Source organism: Centruroides sculpturatus, unplaced genomic scaffold (genome assembly GCF_000671375.1).
Source record: "Centruroides sculpturatus isolate CEXI.00-Female unplaced genomic scaffold, Cexi_2.0 scaffold742, whole genome shotgun sequence".
NCBI classification, from domain to species: domain Eukaryota; kingdom Metazoa; phylum Arthropoda; class Arachnida; order Scorpiones; family Buthidae; genus Centruroides; species Centruroides sculpturatus.
The window spans coordinates 151,537-166,169 of record NW_019385044.1 but is presented as its reverse complement, the minus strand read 5'-3'; the positions used below and the strand labels follow the sequence as shown (position 1 = coordinate 166,169).

Sequence of the window (14,633 nt, the reverse complement as noted above, 5' to 3'; positions counted from 1 at the left end):
GCCATTTGTTTAGCTTGTGTGTAAATCAGACCCAGGTACTATCATATTTACTCTATTTACTTGGCCAAAGTTAGGCTTATTACAGAGGGCCTAGCTATATAGGCTAAATGAAAGATGAATCTAAAACTAACACCATTGATGTGATCTTCTAGCCAACCTTTTAATAACTGTATTTACATATTTTTACAACTTTCGGAATGAGGACCACATTTATGACTGGCTAAGGCCTCGCTTTATTTCTCTCAAACCTTAAACACACACAGGATGGCCAAAAGTTAGTTTTCGGATACACTTTTCGGCTATCGTGTATATACGAAATATTGTATACACGATAATTAAAATAATATGTAATTAAATAACATTAAATAATTTATTATAAATAATTCTAGGTCAGGATATAAATAAAAAGAATTTCGTAGAACGGAATAAAAATAAATATTAAAGATAATTTCCAACGTAGATTTAATCAAAATTCTCATGAATCTTCACAATAGATTTTGTAGAGGATTACGAAATTCATTTGTACTTCCTTTAAGATTTCATTCAAAAATTAATTTTAAAGACTTATTTTTTATATAATTTTCAAATGATTTTATGGTTAATTGTTAAATAAATGAATTCAAGGGTGAAATGGGGCCATTAGACCCTTGAGGTCATTTTTTAACAAGTCACCTATAAAGGGCATTAATGCGAGCTGAAAGACTTCAGTCTTATCTTGTTAACAACGTATTTACTAATTTACCTCATTATTAAAAAAATACATTACATTTAAATTTGTTCCTGACATTAAAAAAAACTGTTTTGAACCACAAGAAATTATTTAAAGTTCTTAGAAGATCCTCCATAATTTCATTTTGCATTACAGTAGAAACCCGATTATCCAAAACGGTTAAAAACACACCTAGAATGCGTAATTTTGTACTGTACAGTACATAGACTAAACTTTCCATGTAACTGGATATTACTACGTCATCTGTCGATTGTAGCGCTGCGAATCTAGGTCCTATAAGTAATTTTATGTTAGATCTTGAGAAAATTAATTTACTTTCAAATACAGTAATTGCATTACAGTATTTATAGTTCACGAGACCTATAAATGCACAGTGTACCCAAAACACAAAAAAAAATCGAGTTTCTGGTTTATCCGAAAGTTCTCTGGTTCTATCAAGTTCTGATAATCGAGTTTCCACTGCAATAAAAATTAAAAATCTTCAAATAATTTCTTCTTTCACTTCGTAGAAATAAAAAAAGGATATTCTTATCATGATGAACAAGTTCAAATGATTTTCAAGATAAAAACGTTCATGGAAATTTCTACATATACAATCTTCAATCTTGATTATGATCAAATTTTAGGATTGACTTCAAAATTTCTGATTTTTTTTATTTTAATTTAAATATAGCTTTTTCGTGTAACATTGCCTTACAAGTTTTTCGTTTAATGCAGAGATGAAGGACCTTTTTTTTAAAATTAAAAGGCTACGTTCTATTCCAGAGATCTCACAATGGTACTGCAGATCGCATAATCCATTCAGATTAAATGCGTAAAAATGGATTTAACGAGAAAATAAGAAAATTTTTTTATAATTCAAAATTTATAACACAAATTAAATTTATTTTATTCTTAGGAGGTATTAAAGACATCATGCGGCCCTAAAGCTGAAGGTTCTTCACCTTTAATTTTCTACTTCTTATCTTTCCTCTTTTGGAGGTTTAGGACTGAGGATGTCCTTATCACCTAAAAGTTGCATTAATGTAGTGTTAAATCAAGTAAGTTGTTTTAAATTTTCAAAAAAGTGCTACCATGGATAAAATTTATTTGTTTTACACTGATTTGTTCTTACAGTTAAAAGAATTTCGAAAGGAACTTCATGTTTATGTTACTTTTTGCATTATTTTCTCTTGATTTATATCTCAGAAATTGATTTACTTTTTTAGCAACGTGTTAACTCAGTGAATTTCACTTGTTTAGTGTGTAAAAAGGTAGGCTAATGATGCAAGTCGAAAGACTTTACTCTTATCATTGCCCTTGAATGAAATTAAAACTGTTCATATGGAGGTGTAAAAAAAAGATTAACTCATTGTTATCTCTGCCTTTAATTTATTCGCAATTAAATTACAATTCAACAACAACAATTCAATTGTATAAAGTGTGAACTGCTTTCACTTGAAATGTGCACACTTTACCTCCAGATGGCGACACATAGAGTAACTCGGAATTTCTTCCATTGTTTCGGATACTGCTCATTTTTACGTCAGTTTGACGTCACTTCTTTCATTTTACAATAGGAAATCCTGAAGAATGCCTTCAGATTTACGTAATTATGTAAATACTTTCGTTTACTGACAGGAAGATTGGTTAATTAACACTACACATTATATAATCTATAATGTGCTGATATTACCTAATGGGCATGCCCATATTGGAGAGTTGATGGTTGAAAAATTCTTTGAAACATCAATAATTTTCGCAATTTCTAAACAATTTGGAAGAGAATTACATTCCTAAACTAACTAATTTATTAATTATAATTAATGTATTGTTTAACTAGCAGATGACCCCAGTGTTGCCCGGGCAAAAAATAACAACAACAAAGGTTAAGATTATTAGATTATTTCGTACTTCCAATCCTCCTATTATATTATATTATAGTATTTCATTTATATTTACAAAGGTTTATCGCACCGTGTGACCAATCTAACACATTTTTAAAATTCTTTAAATTGTGTACAATAGACGAATAAAGAACCCTTACATATGATAATCTTTGTAGTTATATAAACCAAACACTATACTATAAAAAACATTAAACGAATAGTATATAAAGACTTTGCCTAGGAGCGGGAGGCCCAGATTAATATAAACTTCCAATGCAAACCGGAAGTCACGTTACATCAATTCAAAACTTTACCCTAAACCGAGTTAGATAGCTAGTGGACACGACTCTATTTCTAACAGGATCAAGACACCACTAAAGGAATTGAGAACATTGTGACGAAAATTTACCGATGTCACAACAAATAATCGCTCGTTAGAATTAGCTTGATTTATTTTGTTAGGGCGATGCGACAATAGATGGCGGTACGTGTAAACCAGCAAATCAAATGGAGATACAAATTAATTGATTTTAAAAAATCCATTAGATATTTTGAGACGAGATGTTCGACATTATCTAAGTTAGCGGTATATAAACGTAACTGCCGAGTTTCGTAGCAATTGGTTGAAAAGCCTAAGCGTATATAGCGAACAAACATCCAAACATTCAAACATTCTCAATTATATATATAGATTTACAAAAACATTTAAATTGCGCATTAATCGAAGCTTATTATTTAGTATGGAAGGTTGCATTGAAGCATTCTTCCATAATTTCAAAAAGCGTTGTGGAGTTTTTAATTTTATGCTATTTTTATATAAATTTTAATAAAATTAAGGAAATTTAATTTAAAGAACACTGTTTAATCGTAGATTTAAATACTATTTAAGCAAATTTAATATTTTAACTATCGAAGTTAATTTGCAACACTTCGTATTTACTATTTTATAAGCAACTTAATGCTTAGTTTTTCTTATTATGTAAGGAAAATTAACATTCGAGCTTAATATTTGCTGAAAACAGGAATATTTTTGTTTATTATTGCAGAAAATGAATTACTTTTCTAATTACTTATAGATAATAAGCGTAGTTTTCTTTATTATTTGAAGAAAAATTTCAGTTTTTTAGCTTATTTATAGGAAACTAGCTTACCATTGCTGCGATCTCAGAAGAAAGGAAATTCAAGCAAACTCGTCATAATAAAATTCAATTTACATTTTATTATTTTTATCGAAACTTATTATTATTGTTCATTTCATCGAGAAAACATTTCAAAGTGTCGTTTCAATTCTATTTATTTATTGGAGTGTTTGTGGATACACGATATTTTTTGTTTTTTCGTCTGGTGCGTACACGAATAAATCGAAAGGTTTTCCGACGCGTGAGTTGGCCACATACAGTTGTCCAAGCGAGAAGCACGGATTCTTCAAATTTAGCCCACACACTCGCTGCGATTGTCAGAAGTGCGATATTCCCCATTTTTATATATTTTTTTTAATCCTTCATAATTTTGATTATTTAATTGCTCCTTCCTCTCTTCCTTGGCGCGTTGTGAAATTTCTGATAGTTGAATAATAAACCGTTTTATTGTAATTTGTCTTTTTAAATTATTTTGAGTCGATATTAAAATTTGGAAAAGGGGGATCCCTAGATCGGTAAAATAGGCGAATTTCCTTCTACAACTTCGGTTGTTGTTCATGATACAGTTAAGGCTTTAACAAAGTTTGAGCGATTATGTAATTAGCAAAAAAAAAAAGTTGAAATAAAGTGATTAAACAAAAATTATAACAAATATCGTAAATAATAAATGCATATATAGAGATATTTTTTGGAGGGGGAAATGGTCTTCACAATTTGAAAACGATCGAACACACTGTGCTCGAATGCTCGTGTAAACGCGCGCTATCTATCGTAGGGTAAATGTTAGAAACCTTCGCGGGAGTGTATTAAAAAAACTTCCCAAAGCTTCATGGCAATCGTACTATGCCACAAACCTTTGCTGGAGTATATTAAACAACTTCCCAAAGTTTCACGGCAATCGGATAAACGGTGTGATAATGCATGAAGGACAGACAGACACACACACATACACACACACATACATTCATTTTTATATATATAGATTAGCAGTTGTAGAAATAGATATTAGGACGAACCTCATCTGAAGCTAACAAAGGAATTGCATAGAGAGAAAATTTTATGCAATTACAAGTAACGTCACCTCAAGTTGATGGAAAGATTTTTGTGACTTGAAGCTTCTCAGAATTTTAAAAAAATTGAATGCAAAATATCCAAGAACACAGTTCACAGAATGTTATGTTCCAAATATTGTAAGNTAATGCATGAAGGACAGACAGACACACACACATACACACACACATACATTCATTTTTATATATATAGATTAGCAGTTGTAGAAATAGATATTAGGACGAACCTCATCTGAAGCTAACAAAGGAATTGCATAGAGAGAAAATTTTATGCAATTACAAGTAACGTCACCTCAAGTTGATGGAAAGATTTTTGTGACTTGAAGCTTCTCAGAATTTTAAAAAAATTGAATGCAAAATATCCAAGAACACAGTTCACAGAATGTTATGTTCCAAATATTGTAAGGTACTATCGTATTTTCGCATTCCGCATATAACCGGGAGAGACCAGCATGCCGGTTAAATTGCGACAGTTGACCCTGACTTTAAAAATAACACCCAAATTTATTGCCATGTGAGTATTTTTTTAAATGCACATAACTATAAATTTTACTGCAGATTTGGCCAATCTAGTGGCAAATCCACTAGAACTCTGGTTTAAAATGGATTGTACAAAGAAGCGCAAAAATATTTACCATAATGGCATTCTTTGCATTTTAGGAAAAACTTAGATAAAGCTATTTCATGTGATATTTTATATTTAAAACTATTTTTTCCAGAATGGCAAGTCATTTTATAACACTAAACCTTACGCAGGATGGTTGAATCGTTCTACGAACGGTTTCCTATCGAAATCTGTCACATACGCGATTAATTAATTATTAAATTTAACACAAGATGGCAGCATAGCAATCTAACTTTCACAGAACCTATAATGAGAGAGTGGCCATATAAGTAATGCTTTTTTATTGGCAGTTAGTAATCACGTGACTTTTAGTTGCCCTTATTCTTCCAAACAATTTATATTAAATATATAATTTACTAGCAACCCCTGTCGCGGCCTCGCCCGCTCTTATATACAGTGGAACCCCGGTTAACGAACGTCCTGGTTAACGACCAAATCGGTTAACGAACTTTTATTTTGCAAAAATTTTGTCTCGGGTAACGAACAAAATTCGGATAACGAACGTAACGGTATTTTGTGTCAAATTTTAGTTGGTGTTAGGTATGCGCGAGTTAAGCATTGCTTTTCCGAGTGTTTGTACTATACTTCTTTTTTCAGTTTTGTGATTTATATATTTCATCAATATGGCATCAAAGAAAGAAAAAAGTCATAGTGGCAATAGAAAACGACAATGCGCTATCGCATTTGAAAAAAATTTTGATTAAAAGAGTAAGACAATCAACTTTAGATCAATTGCTTGTTCCTCACGGAAAGTGTTCGTTTCTTTGTTAAGTTATGGCAACGCAACACTTGAGCGATCTGACTAGGGGGAATGCCATCTGGGAGGTGTTACAGACGTGGAGAAATCCTGGAAAACTCCATGTGGCCAGCCCGTCTGAGCGAGGTGCGAACCCACGAACGAAGGTCGTGTTCAAGGTACGAAGACCACTTAGCCACTGGTGGGTTTTTACCGAAAGAGACTTCGACACGAAGACTCTTCCGATGAAGTGCTACCCGTTATTTTTTTGGAGGGATTCCCGTTCTAAGCATTAATGTTCGTATATCTCCACTTTTCTGCCACCAACTACAACAAACGAAGGTATTATTAAACAAAGTTTACATGTTTGTTGCTGTAATGATAGATACTACGTTTTCCTACATTTTCATCAAAGAAAATTACTGTATATTTCAAATAAAATGACAAAAATTTCGGAGACTAGAACGGATTAATTGCATTTGCATTAATTTCTATGGGAAAAATTGCTTCGGTTCACGAACAATTCAGTTAACGAACGGAGTCGCGGAACGGATTAAGTTCGTTAACCGGGGTTCCACTGTACTTATAGAACTTCGAAAATTTGAACTAGTTGTTCATTAATTAATTTTGGATGATCAATGTGTAGTGTTGCAGTAGAGTATTGCAAAATACTGTATAAAAAAATAAAATCATAAAACTTCTGAATAAGTTATATTTTGAGTTTTGTCACTCATTGGTATCAAAATTATTTTATTGTTATGATTTTCAGTTCTGGAAAGTCCTACATACAATTGGCCATGGGAGAAACTTTCCATACGAAGACCCGAACGAATGCGTTGCTCTTCTCTTCCAGTCTTTGAGACCGCTCTGCTTTATTCTGCTCTGTTAGATTCAAGTTGTCTGCAATTATGAACAATAATAGAGAGGTTGCGACCGATGTTTTCAACGTGAAAATGTGTACGTCGGACGTTTAATACCGCCTTCCTGTAAGTCTAGAAGTTTGACAATGGCGTTTGGAACGTCGTGCATGATTCCACTGACGTTTCAAACGCGATTGGTTCAGTAGTTTTCACGATTAGTGGTCACAAACGAAAAATACGTTGTCTCCTTATATAGTAGTGTAGATATAGATACAGGTATATAATATATGATACCATCCATATCCCTCTATTTCTTAGTAATAACTTACAGTATATATATTACTAATATGAGACTTTTTACTTATAAGATAATTTTTACTTATATACGTTACTTATGTTATGGTTTATAATTGAATGTTAATTTAATAAGTTCCATGCAATTAAATAAGCAATAGCGTAAATTTTTTAAATCAAAATGTGCTGTCTTAATGATACATTTAGTCTGATTTTCAGGTATTTTTACTCAAATCTTTATTATTTATATTTCTACACAATAAAAATTACATATTTAAATGAAAACTGTAATCTCTTTAGTTCTTATATAATAATTTCTATAATTAGTTTACCTGGTGGAATGACGCCATACTTTTGTTTCTGTGACGTTTCGTATCATTTTGTCACGTTTATTTAATCTATTTTTAGAACATAACATAAAACAACTGTAATTTTTAACATTATATTCATTCAGGATATTAAAAATAAAACAATTGGCTCCTCACTCATTGCGTATGGTAAATGTTCTATTATAAACAAATTCAGAAATTAATAAATATTATATTAAATAAATAATAATAGTAATAGTAAATTCTAAAAATCGAAAACTATGTTTATTTTCTTCAGTCCGAATTTTTATTTAAATAAGTGCTAGATTATTTCCATTTTTTTAAACTAAGTACAGTATGTGACTACGATTAAGTGAGTAGTTTGGAAAAGACATGGCGGTAACTATTCGTTGTGGCTTCTGGTTTCCTGTTTGTACTGTATTTTTGCATATTAGTATTGGTAAAATTGCGTGAATAAACAGCTTGAAAATTAAAATCAATAATGGCATCAATGTTTAAAAGGTATTGATCGTGCTGTGTAGCTGTGTAATGCAGCCTAACACCTGGATAAAACATCAATTCGTTAATAGGGGATCAGAAAAGGGTAAAGCTTGGCTATAATACTTAAACGGCTCCTGCTATGTCAATAGGATTGGAAGCTTGCAAATAACATTTTTCAGTTCCTGTTTAAAATACTTACTTATCGTTTCACGTTAATAAAACGAAACCGCATGTTCGCTTCCACGTGTTCAAACGGAAATGCTGCTGATCATCAGATATGTCATTTCCGCTCTTCCTCTTCTTTTTTTTATGTCCCGAACGAAATCTATACAAATGAGTTAACCACAAATATCAATTTATTTACAAGAAAAGTATGGTTAATTTTATACCCAGCAGACCTATTGATTCTTGGTATTCGGTAATAAAGCGATTCATCCTATTACCTATAAGTTCAGTGCCATAAAAATGAGATGTCATTCCGGGAACTGTCGTTTTAATATAAAATATGGCAAAGAATTAAATGTGATATAAAATAATTTCGGTCGTAAAAGCGGGGTTTGTAAAGCTAACGATGGCAAAGCTAATAAATTAGGTACTGTACGAATACATTTATTGAAAAATTATTTTATTTACAGTGTCATACCCTTCTATTGTTACAGATAGATATAATTTAATATAAATAAACACTATATGATTTGGTTCAAATTATAAGTGTCGTTAAGATAAGCTTTGAAAATTTTTATAAAATAAATAATTTCTAACAAGTATGAGTCAATGATGTAATTTTCTGCACACGTACCTTGTTTAATTACACATACCATTTTCATACATTCGTGAAAAAAACGAATATAGTTAAATGTCTGAAAGATTATTGTGATGCTTCTATTGTTAAGGTTATTCTTCTTAGCTCATATGAAAAAGTTAAAGTGCATTTTCTGGTGGTTTCTTCATTGCTGAGAGTATCATGACCGAAAATGTCCTTCAATTTCTCTATCTACTCTTTCCTGTTTAGAGAAAATATCTTTATTCTCCCCTGTAAGTAGGATTATTTTTCCTTTCTTCTCTCTAAATAGGACTCTTCTTCATTATTTCCTCTCCTCTTGGTGGGTACAGTCTTAGTTAGAGAGAAGAATGGAGAATAGTCCTATTTAGAGAGTAGAAAGGATAAATAATCCTACTTATAGGGGAAAATGAAATGTTACCTCTAAACAGGAAAGAATAGGACTCTTCCATTATTTCATTTCTGATAAATAGGTCTTTTCTTTCTATTCTTCCCTCTAAACAAGATTATTCCCTCCATTCTCCTTCCTAAACAAGACTCTTTCCACATTCTCTTCCCTCTGTTTTCCCCATCATTTCTACCTAATACATGATCACTGTTGATCTCGAATTAGGTAAAGATAATAGGAGGATAATTTTTATCTTCGGTGTTCTCTTTCCTAAGACAGAAAAGACTTCACTATATTCTTCACACATACGTGTATAAATGAAGTATTCATTAATATCCATTTCATGAAGATATCAACTGAGTTGTAAGTTATATTTTGTAGAGATTATGTAGGTGTTTTACTTTCTTTCGTACTTTTCTTACTTCGTACGAATAAGTTTATGTATGCTTTTCGGTACGATTTACTCATCACTACGTAAATGATTGGATTAACAATTGCAGTCGAATAAATCCCGACAATCCCGAGCATGGTCAATATTGGAAGATCTTTTTCTTTTCTGAAGAGTTTTACGAAAACAATTGGAGTGTAAGAAATTAAGAATATAATAAAAATGACGAGGATCATTCTCAGTAAACGTAAATCTTTGGTTAATTTCTTTTTCCCTTTATTATTTTTCATCGAATTGTTTGAACTCTTTTCGGTATAAAAGCAAAATAGTTTCTTCCACAAATATTTTACCTCAGTTTCTTGTTCCGAATCATTCTTGGATCTTGATAGTCTTCCCGATTTCCTTACAGTCAAAAATATTCTAGTATAGCAATATATGAAGACAAAAATTGGAACGACGAATGCGAAAAAGTAAAAGAATCGCTTGGGGGATTTGCCATTTGTTTCCAGGATGGTACACATACTAATATCGGGATTAAAGCCAAATTTTCCCCAAACTTCTAGAGAAGTAGGTACTAAGGAAAGGAAAGACCATAGCCACAAACAAAGAATCGTAACTATGATAGTAGTTTTAGTATATATCTTATTGTAACTTCTCGGGTGAACGATGATGACGTATCTGTTGACAGCAATGGTGATGACTGTGCTAGTTGAAACAGCTATGTTGGCGTATCCCATCAGAGGAAACAAGTTACAAAGTAAATCGCCGAAAGGCCAAGTCTTGTGGATGAATGTAAAAGCAGCAAGAGGAAAATTAAACGAACAATATAATCCATCGACGATACATAAGTTGATGATGAAGGCAGAGGTAGCATTTTTCAATAAGGGGGACTTCAGTAGAGCGAGGATTGTTAACGAATTTCCTAATATTCCAAAAATGGTAAATACAATACAGCAAGTTGCAGTAAAGTTCAATAGAGGTGTAGGATATATCTGGAACAAAATCTTCGTATTTGTAGAATTTGCAGAAGAATTTCCTCCTAGCTCACTCAATAACATTTTCTCTAACTTTATAGATGGAATGTTATTCGTTCGATGCGTTTACACAGAATAAAGTTGTTGAATGAAATGTCGCTATCACCGGAAATATGACGTTTACATTTACGTAAAGGTTGGTAAAAAAAAAAAAAAGGAAAATGTTGCATTGGAAGTTGGAAAATTATGCAATCTTCTCTTAAAGGTAAATTTCTCTTATTCAAAAGATCAATTCTTAAAATCGATTACTTTTTTCAGTAATGCAGCAATAATCCCGTGTTACAGTGCTTGTCACTTGACAGTGATAATGGCTGTAACCGACAAATTACCACTGAACATTGTAATTTGTCGTGGTTTCGTGCCTCACCAACGGGCTGGGCACGTGGATTTTCTAGGTTTTCTTCAAGTTTGTAACATCTAAACAGAGGCCAGTTTCCCATAAAAGTATTCCTGGGAGGCATCCCCCTAGGTAAATCGCTCACACGTGTCGCATTGCCTTAAACAAATAAACCAAATCAAACTTATCATACTACAATAAATTATTACCTAAAAATATTTTATAATACCGCAGAACCTCTAAATGCATGGGCACGAAAGTAGTAGTTTATACAAGCATAACTCCACTGCGTTATACCCGAAAAAGTTCGCATGGCTTTCTATGGGAAACTTCCTTATTTCGATGTTAATCGGGGTTCTTAAAATTAGTTCCATCGGACATAGGTACATCTTTAAAGTTTCAGTCTTCCGTCTCAATTACAAGTGGATAAAATTTCAGTTGAAACATTTGAAGACGTGATACAAAGCTTTTTAAAAAATCCAGCAACGAATTGCTTAACTTTCCCGGTAACATTCGCTAGCGCCATCTGTTATTGTATTTTATTTTAAAAATTTTTGTATTTTTAACTATTATAAAATGGCAATAAGCTTAATTTTGAGGAATGAGTTTTATTTAAAAAAAATTGTAAATACTAATAACAGGTAAAAACGCCATTAAACCCGATCATACTGGAGATACACACGACAATCTTTACCTTTCCATCCACTAGATCTTTAACCATCAAAATTTAAAAGCATAAGTCCCTCTAATAAACAAACCTCACTGTAAAATTTCAGAAATTTTCGGTAAAAAGCAGAGGAGTTAAGCTTCAAAGAGGGTGAACAAAAAGGTCGAAGAATTTTCCGAATTTTATAGTTTGAATAAATTAAAATATTCACTCTTTCTTACGGACGTGTTGTAACGAAGAGATTTAAAATATAGAAAACACTAAATAATATATTTTAAATATATTTCATTTCAAAATGTTAATGAAAGACATTCTTGAAACATCAAAAACGGAACTTCATCAATTAAAAATAAAAATCTACAATAAAAATATTCTTCGTGGAAATGAGAACGTTCATCAATTGAAAAGTTTCTCTTAGAAATTGTGTAATTCAAAATTAATGAAATAAAATGAAATTTTAAGGTTTTCTTTTCTATTTTTCTATCTTTCCGCTCCGGGCTAACCATTGGCCAAATTAACATTAGTAACGGGCTCTTGCCTGTCCGACGGATTGGCAGTGGTTTTTAGAGTTTTCTGGGTTTTCTCTACCTGTCTAAAATCTAAATAGGGGCCAGTTTCCCATAAAATTTCTTCCCGGAGGCATCTCTCTTGGAAGATTGCCCACGTGTTGCGTTGTCTTATTCCATCAAACCTTTCTATCCAGCGGGCATAAAAATGGTTTTTCTTCTAAACCCATCGTGTGTTCGCTTACGCTGCAATGGAGCGACTGGATGATGAAAGACGGAGACCGGTGAAACATGGACACAAAAACACAAAAAATTCCTGGGGAGTTACTCGCCCTCATTTGATCCCGGTACCACAGTTTATAGATTGTATAACTTGATTCTCATGAGGTCGTTCAAATGATTTACTTTTAGTGTACCCGATTATTAAAATTACATGTTCTCAAACAGTTACCTAAATTAGAATCTGTGAGCTTTGATCAATATTTTGTTTTTATATACATCATATATAATGTATATATGTATATTTTGTAGAGATTATGTAGGTGTTTTACTTTCTTTCGTACTTTTCTTACTTCGTACGAATAAGTTTATGTACGCTTTTCGGTACGATTTACTCATCACTACATAAATGATTGGATTAACAATTGCAGTCGAATAAATCCCGACAATCCCGAGCATGGTCAATATTGGAAGATCTTTTTCTTTTCTGAAGAGTTTTACGNATTAGAATCTGTGAGCTTTGATCAATATTTTGTTTTTATATACATCATATATAATGTATATATGTATTATATGTATTATTCAATATATGTATTATATGTATTATTCAATATATGTATTATATACATATATTGAAAACAGATGTAATTATACGTAGTTGAAAAATATGAACAAATTACCACATTTTGAAAATGCGTTAATATCGCCTATGCTTCTTTTGTGGCAAATTTCTGAAATTTTGCAGACTGGTTGGTTGGTGTATTAAAGGAATTGATGCTATTAAATTTTGTTGGTTAAAACTCCAGGGTTTTCGAGAGATAAAAAGGGTCGTGTGTTGTATCTCAAGTAGTGTCGAACTTAATGACGATTTTACTCGTTATTAGCATTTACAACTTTTTTATATAAAACTCATCTCTACCCTCGAAATTAAGCTTTTTTGCCATTTAATAATACAGTTGTCCCTTGATAATCCGACCCCTGTCGGATTATCAAGGGACAAAAGAGGCGTCGGATTACCAAAAGTGTCCGGATTACCAAAAGTGATTACATATTTGGCATTGTTTTGCTAGCAGTAGCCTACAATATTTCCTATTCCAACTGTTCGAACAGAACTGCTCACGGAAAACACACGAAATGTGTGTCATGGTGTAAGAATTGGTGGGGAGATTCATGTCGCGACGTGCTTCTGTGCAAGCAAACACGTAACGGGGACGGGGACTACTGAGCATGTCGGATTACAAAATGTCGGACTATCAAGGGACAACTGTAGTTTGTATAAAATTCAATGTCTGACAAAAGATTAATATTTAATATTAAATTTATTATACAAAAACTAATTTATGATGAAAATAAATTCGTAAGATATTTGTACTTTTAGCTTTTCATGCAGTTCCAAATTGCAAATTCCGAATTGCCGAATGTCTTGAAATCCATTTTCCATCTAAAAAGATAAAATTATATTAATAAGTAAAATTCAACAATAAAACAAAATAAGATGTATTACAAAAATACTTAATAAAAGGATAATTAACGAAAAAACAACAGATTCGTTTCTTATTAGAGCGTTATTCTCAAGAATCGTTTTTTCATAAAAGTATTTGCTTCGTAGTTCTTTAATCAGATTAATTTTGTTTCGGCTGATAAAGGTCAAAGTGCTTGAATAAGCCAGGGACACTGCTAAATTATATGTTCTCATTATTTTAGCATCTCTTTTAAATACGTCATAACCTCTACTACACAGTGGATTCACCTAAAACTGGTAACGATTGCCATAACATATACTGAAGAAATTTAATGTAGATGATTTCAATTTCGGATATTTAATTTCTCAAATTGGCCGTTTACAGGAACAAATCTGCAAAGGATCCATTCAAACCGTAAATGAGGGCTATTGACCAACAGGGAGCAAGAAAACAATTCATACAAACTTTTTCTGGCTTTTTCCGGCTGTGTTATATGTAACAAAGGGAAAGTATGACGATCGGTGAACTCGGGGGATTTTAAAACGTCAAAGATGCAAAACACTTCGGGGGTTTTTCTGTATGTATGGATGTTAGTGTGTGTGTGGGGAGAGAGCATGATTTTCTTCACTCTGTTTGAAGTTTAATAACTTCTGTGCTTTTTGTCGAAAATTTTTAAAATTTTGCAGATAGGTTTGTTTATTAGTGGGATTGGCACTATT

At 32.1% G+C, this 14,633-nt stretch overlaps 1 protein-coding gene across 1 annotated transcript; it reads right to left on the bottom strand.

The window, feature by feature from the left end:
- Window positions 1-9,559: 9,559 nt before the first annotated feature.
- LOC111633834 (protein trapped in endoderm-1-like) lies at window positions 9,560-10,843 on the bottom strand. Its single transcript, XM_023378468.1, has 2 exons — window positions 10,039-10,843; window positions 9,560-9,993 (listed from the first exon to the last, which is right to left on the bottom strand). The coding sequence occupies exons 1-2, from the start codon at window positions 10,744-10,746 to the stop codon at window positions 9,685-9,687; spliced, it is 1,017 nt and encodes a 338-aa protein (XP_023234236.1). The 5' UTR covers window positions 10,747-10,843; the 3' UTR covers window positions 9,560-9,684.
- Between the last annotated feature and the right edge of the window lie 3,790 nt (window positions 10,844-14,633).

Coding starts and splice junctions, on each gene's coding strand:
- LOC111633834 (XM_023378468.1), bottom strand. CDS start 10,746: ATGTTATTGAGTGAGCTAGGAGGAAATTCTTCTGCAAATTCTACAAAT. Junction 9,994..10,038: donor ATTCGGAACAAGAAACTGAG/GTAAAATATTTG, acceptor TATACCGAAAAG/AGTTCAAACAATTCGATGAA.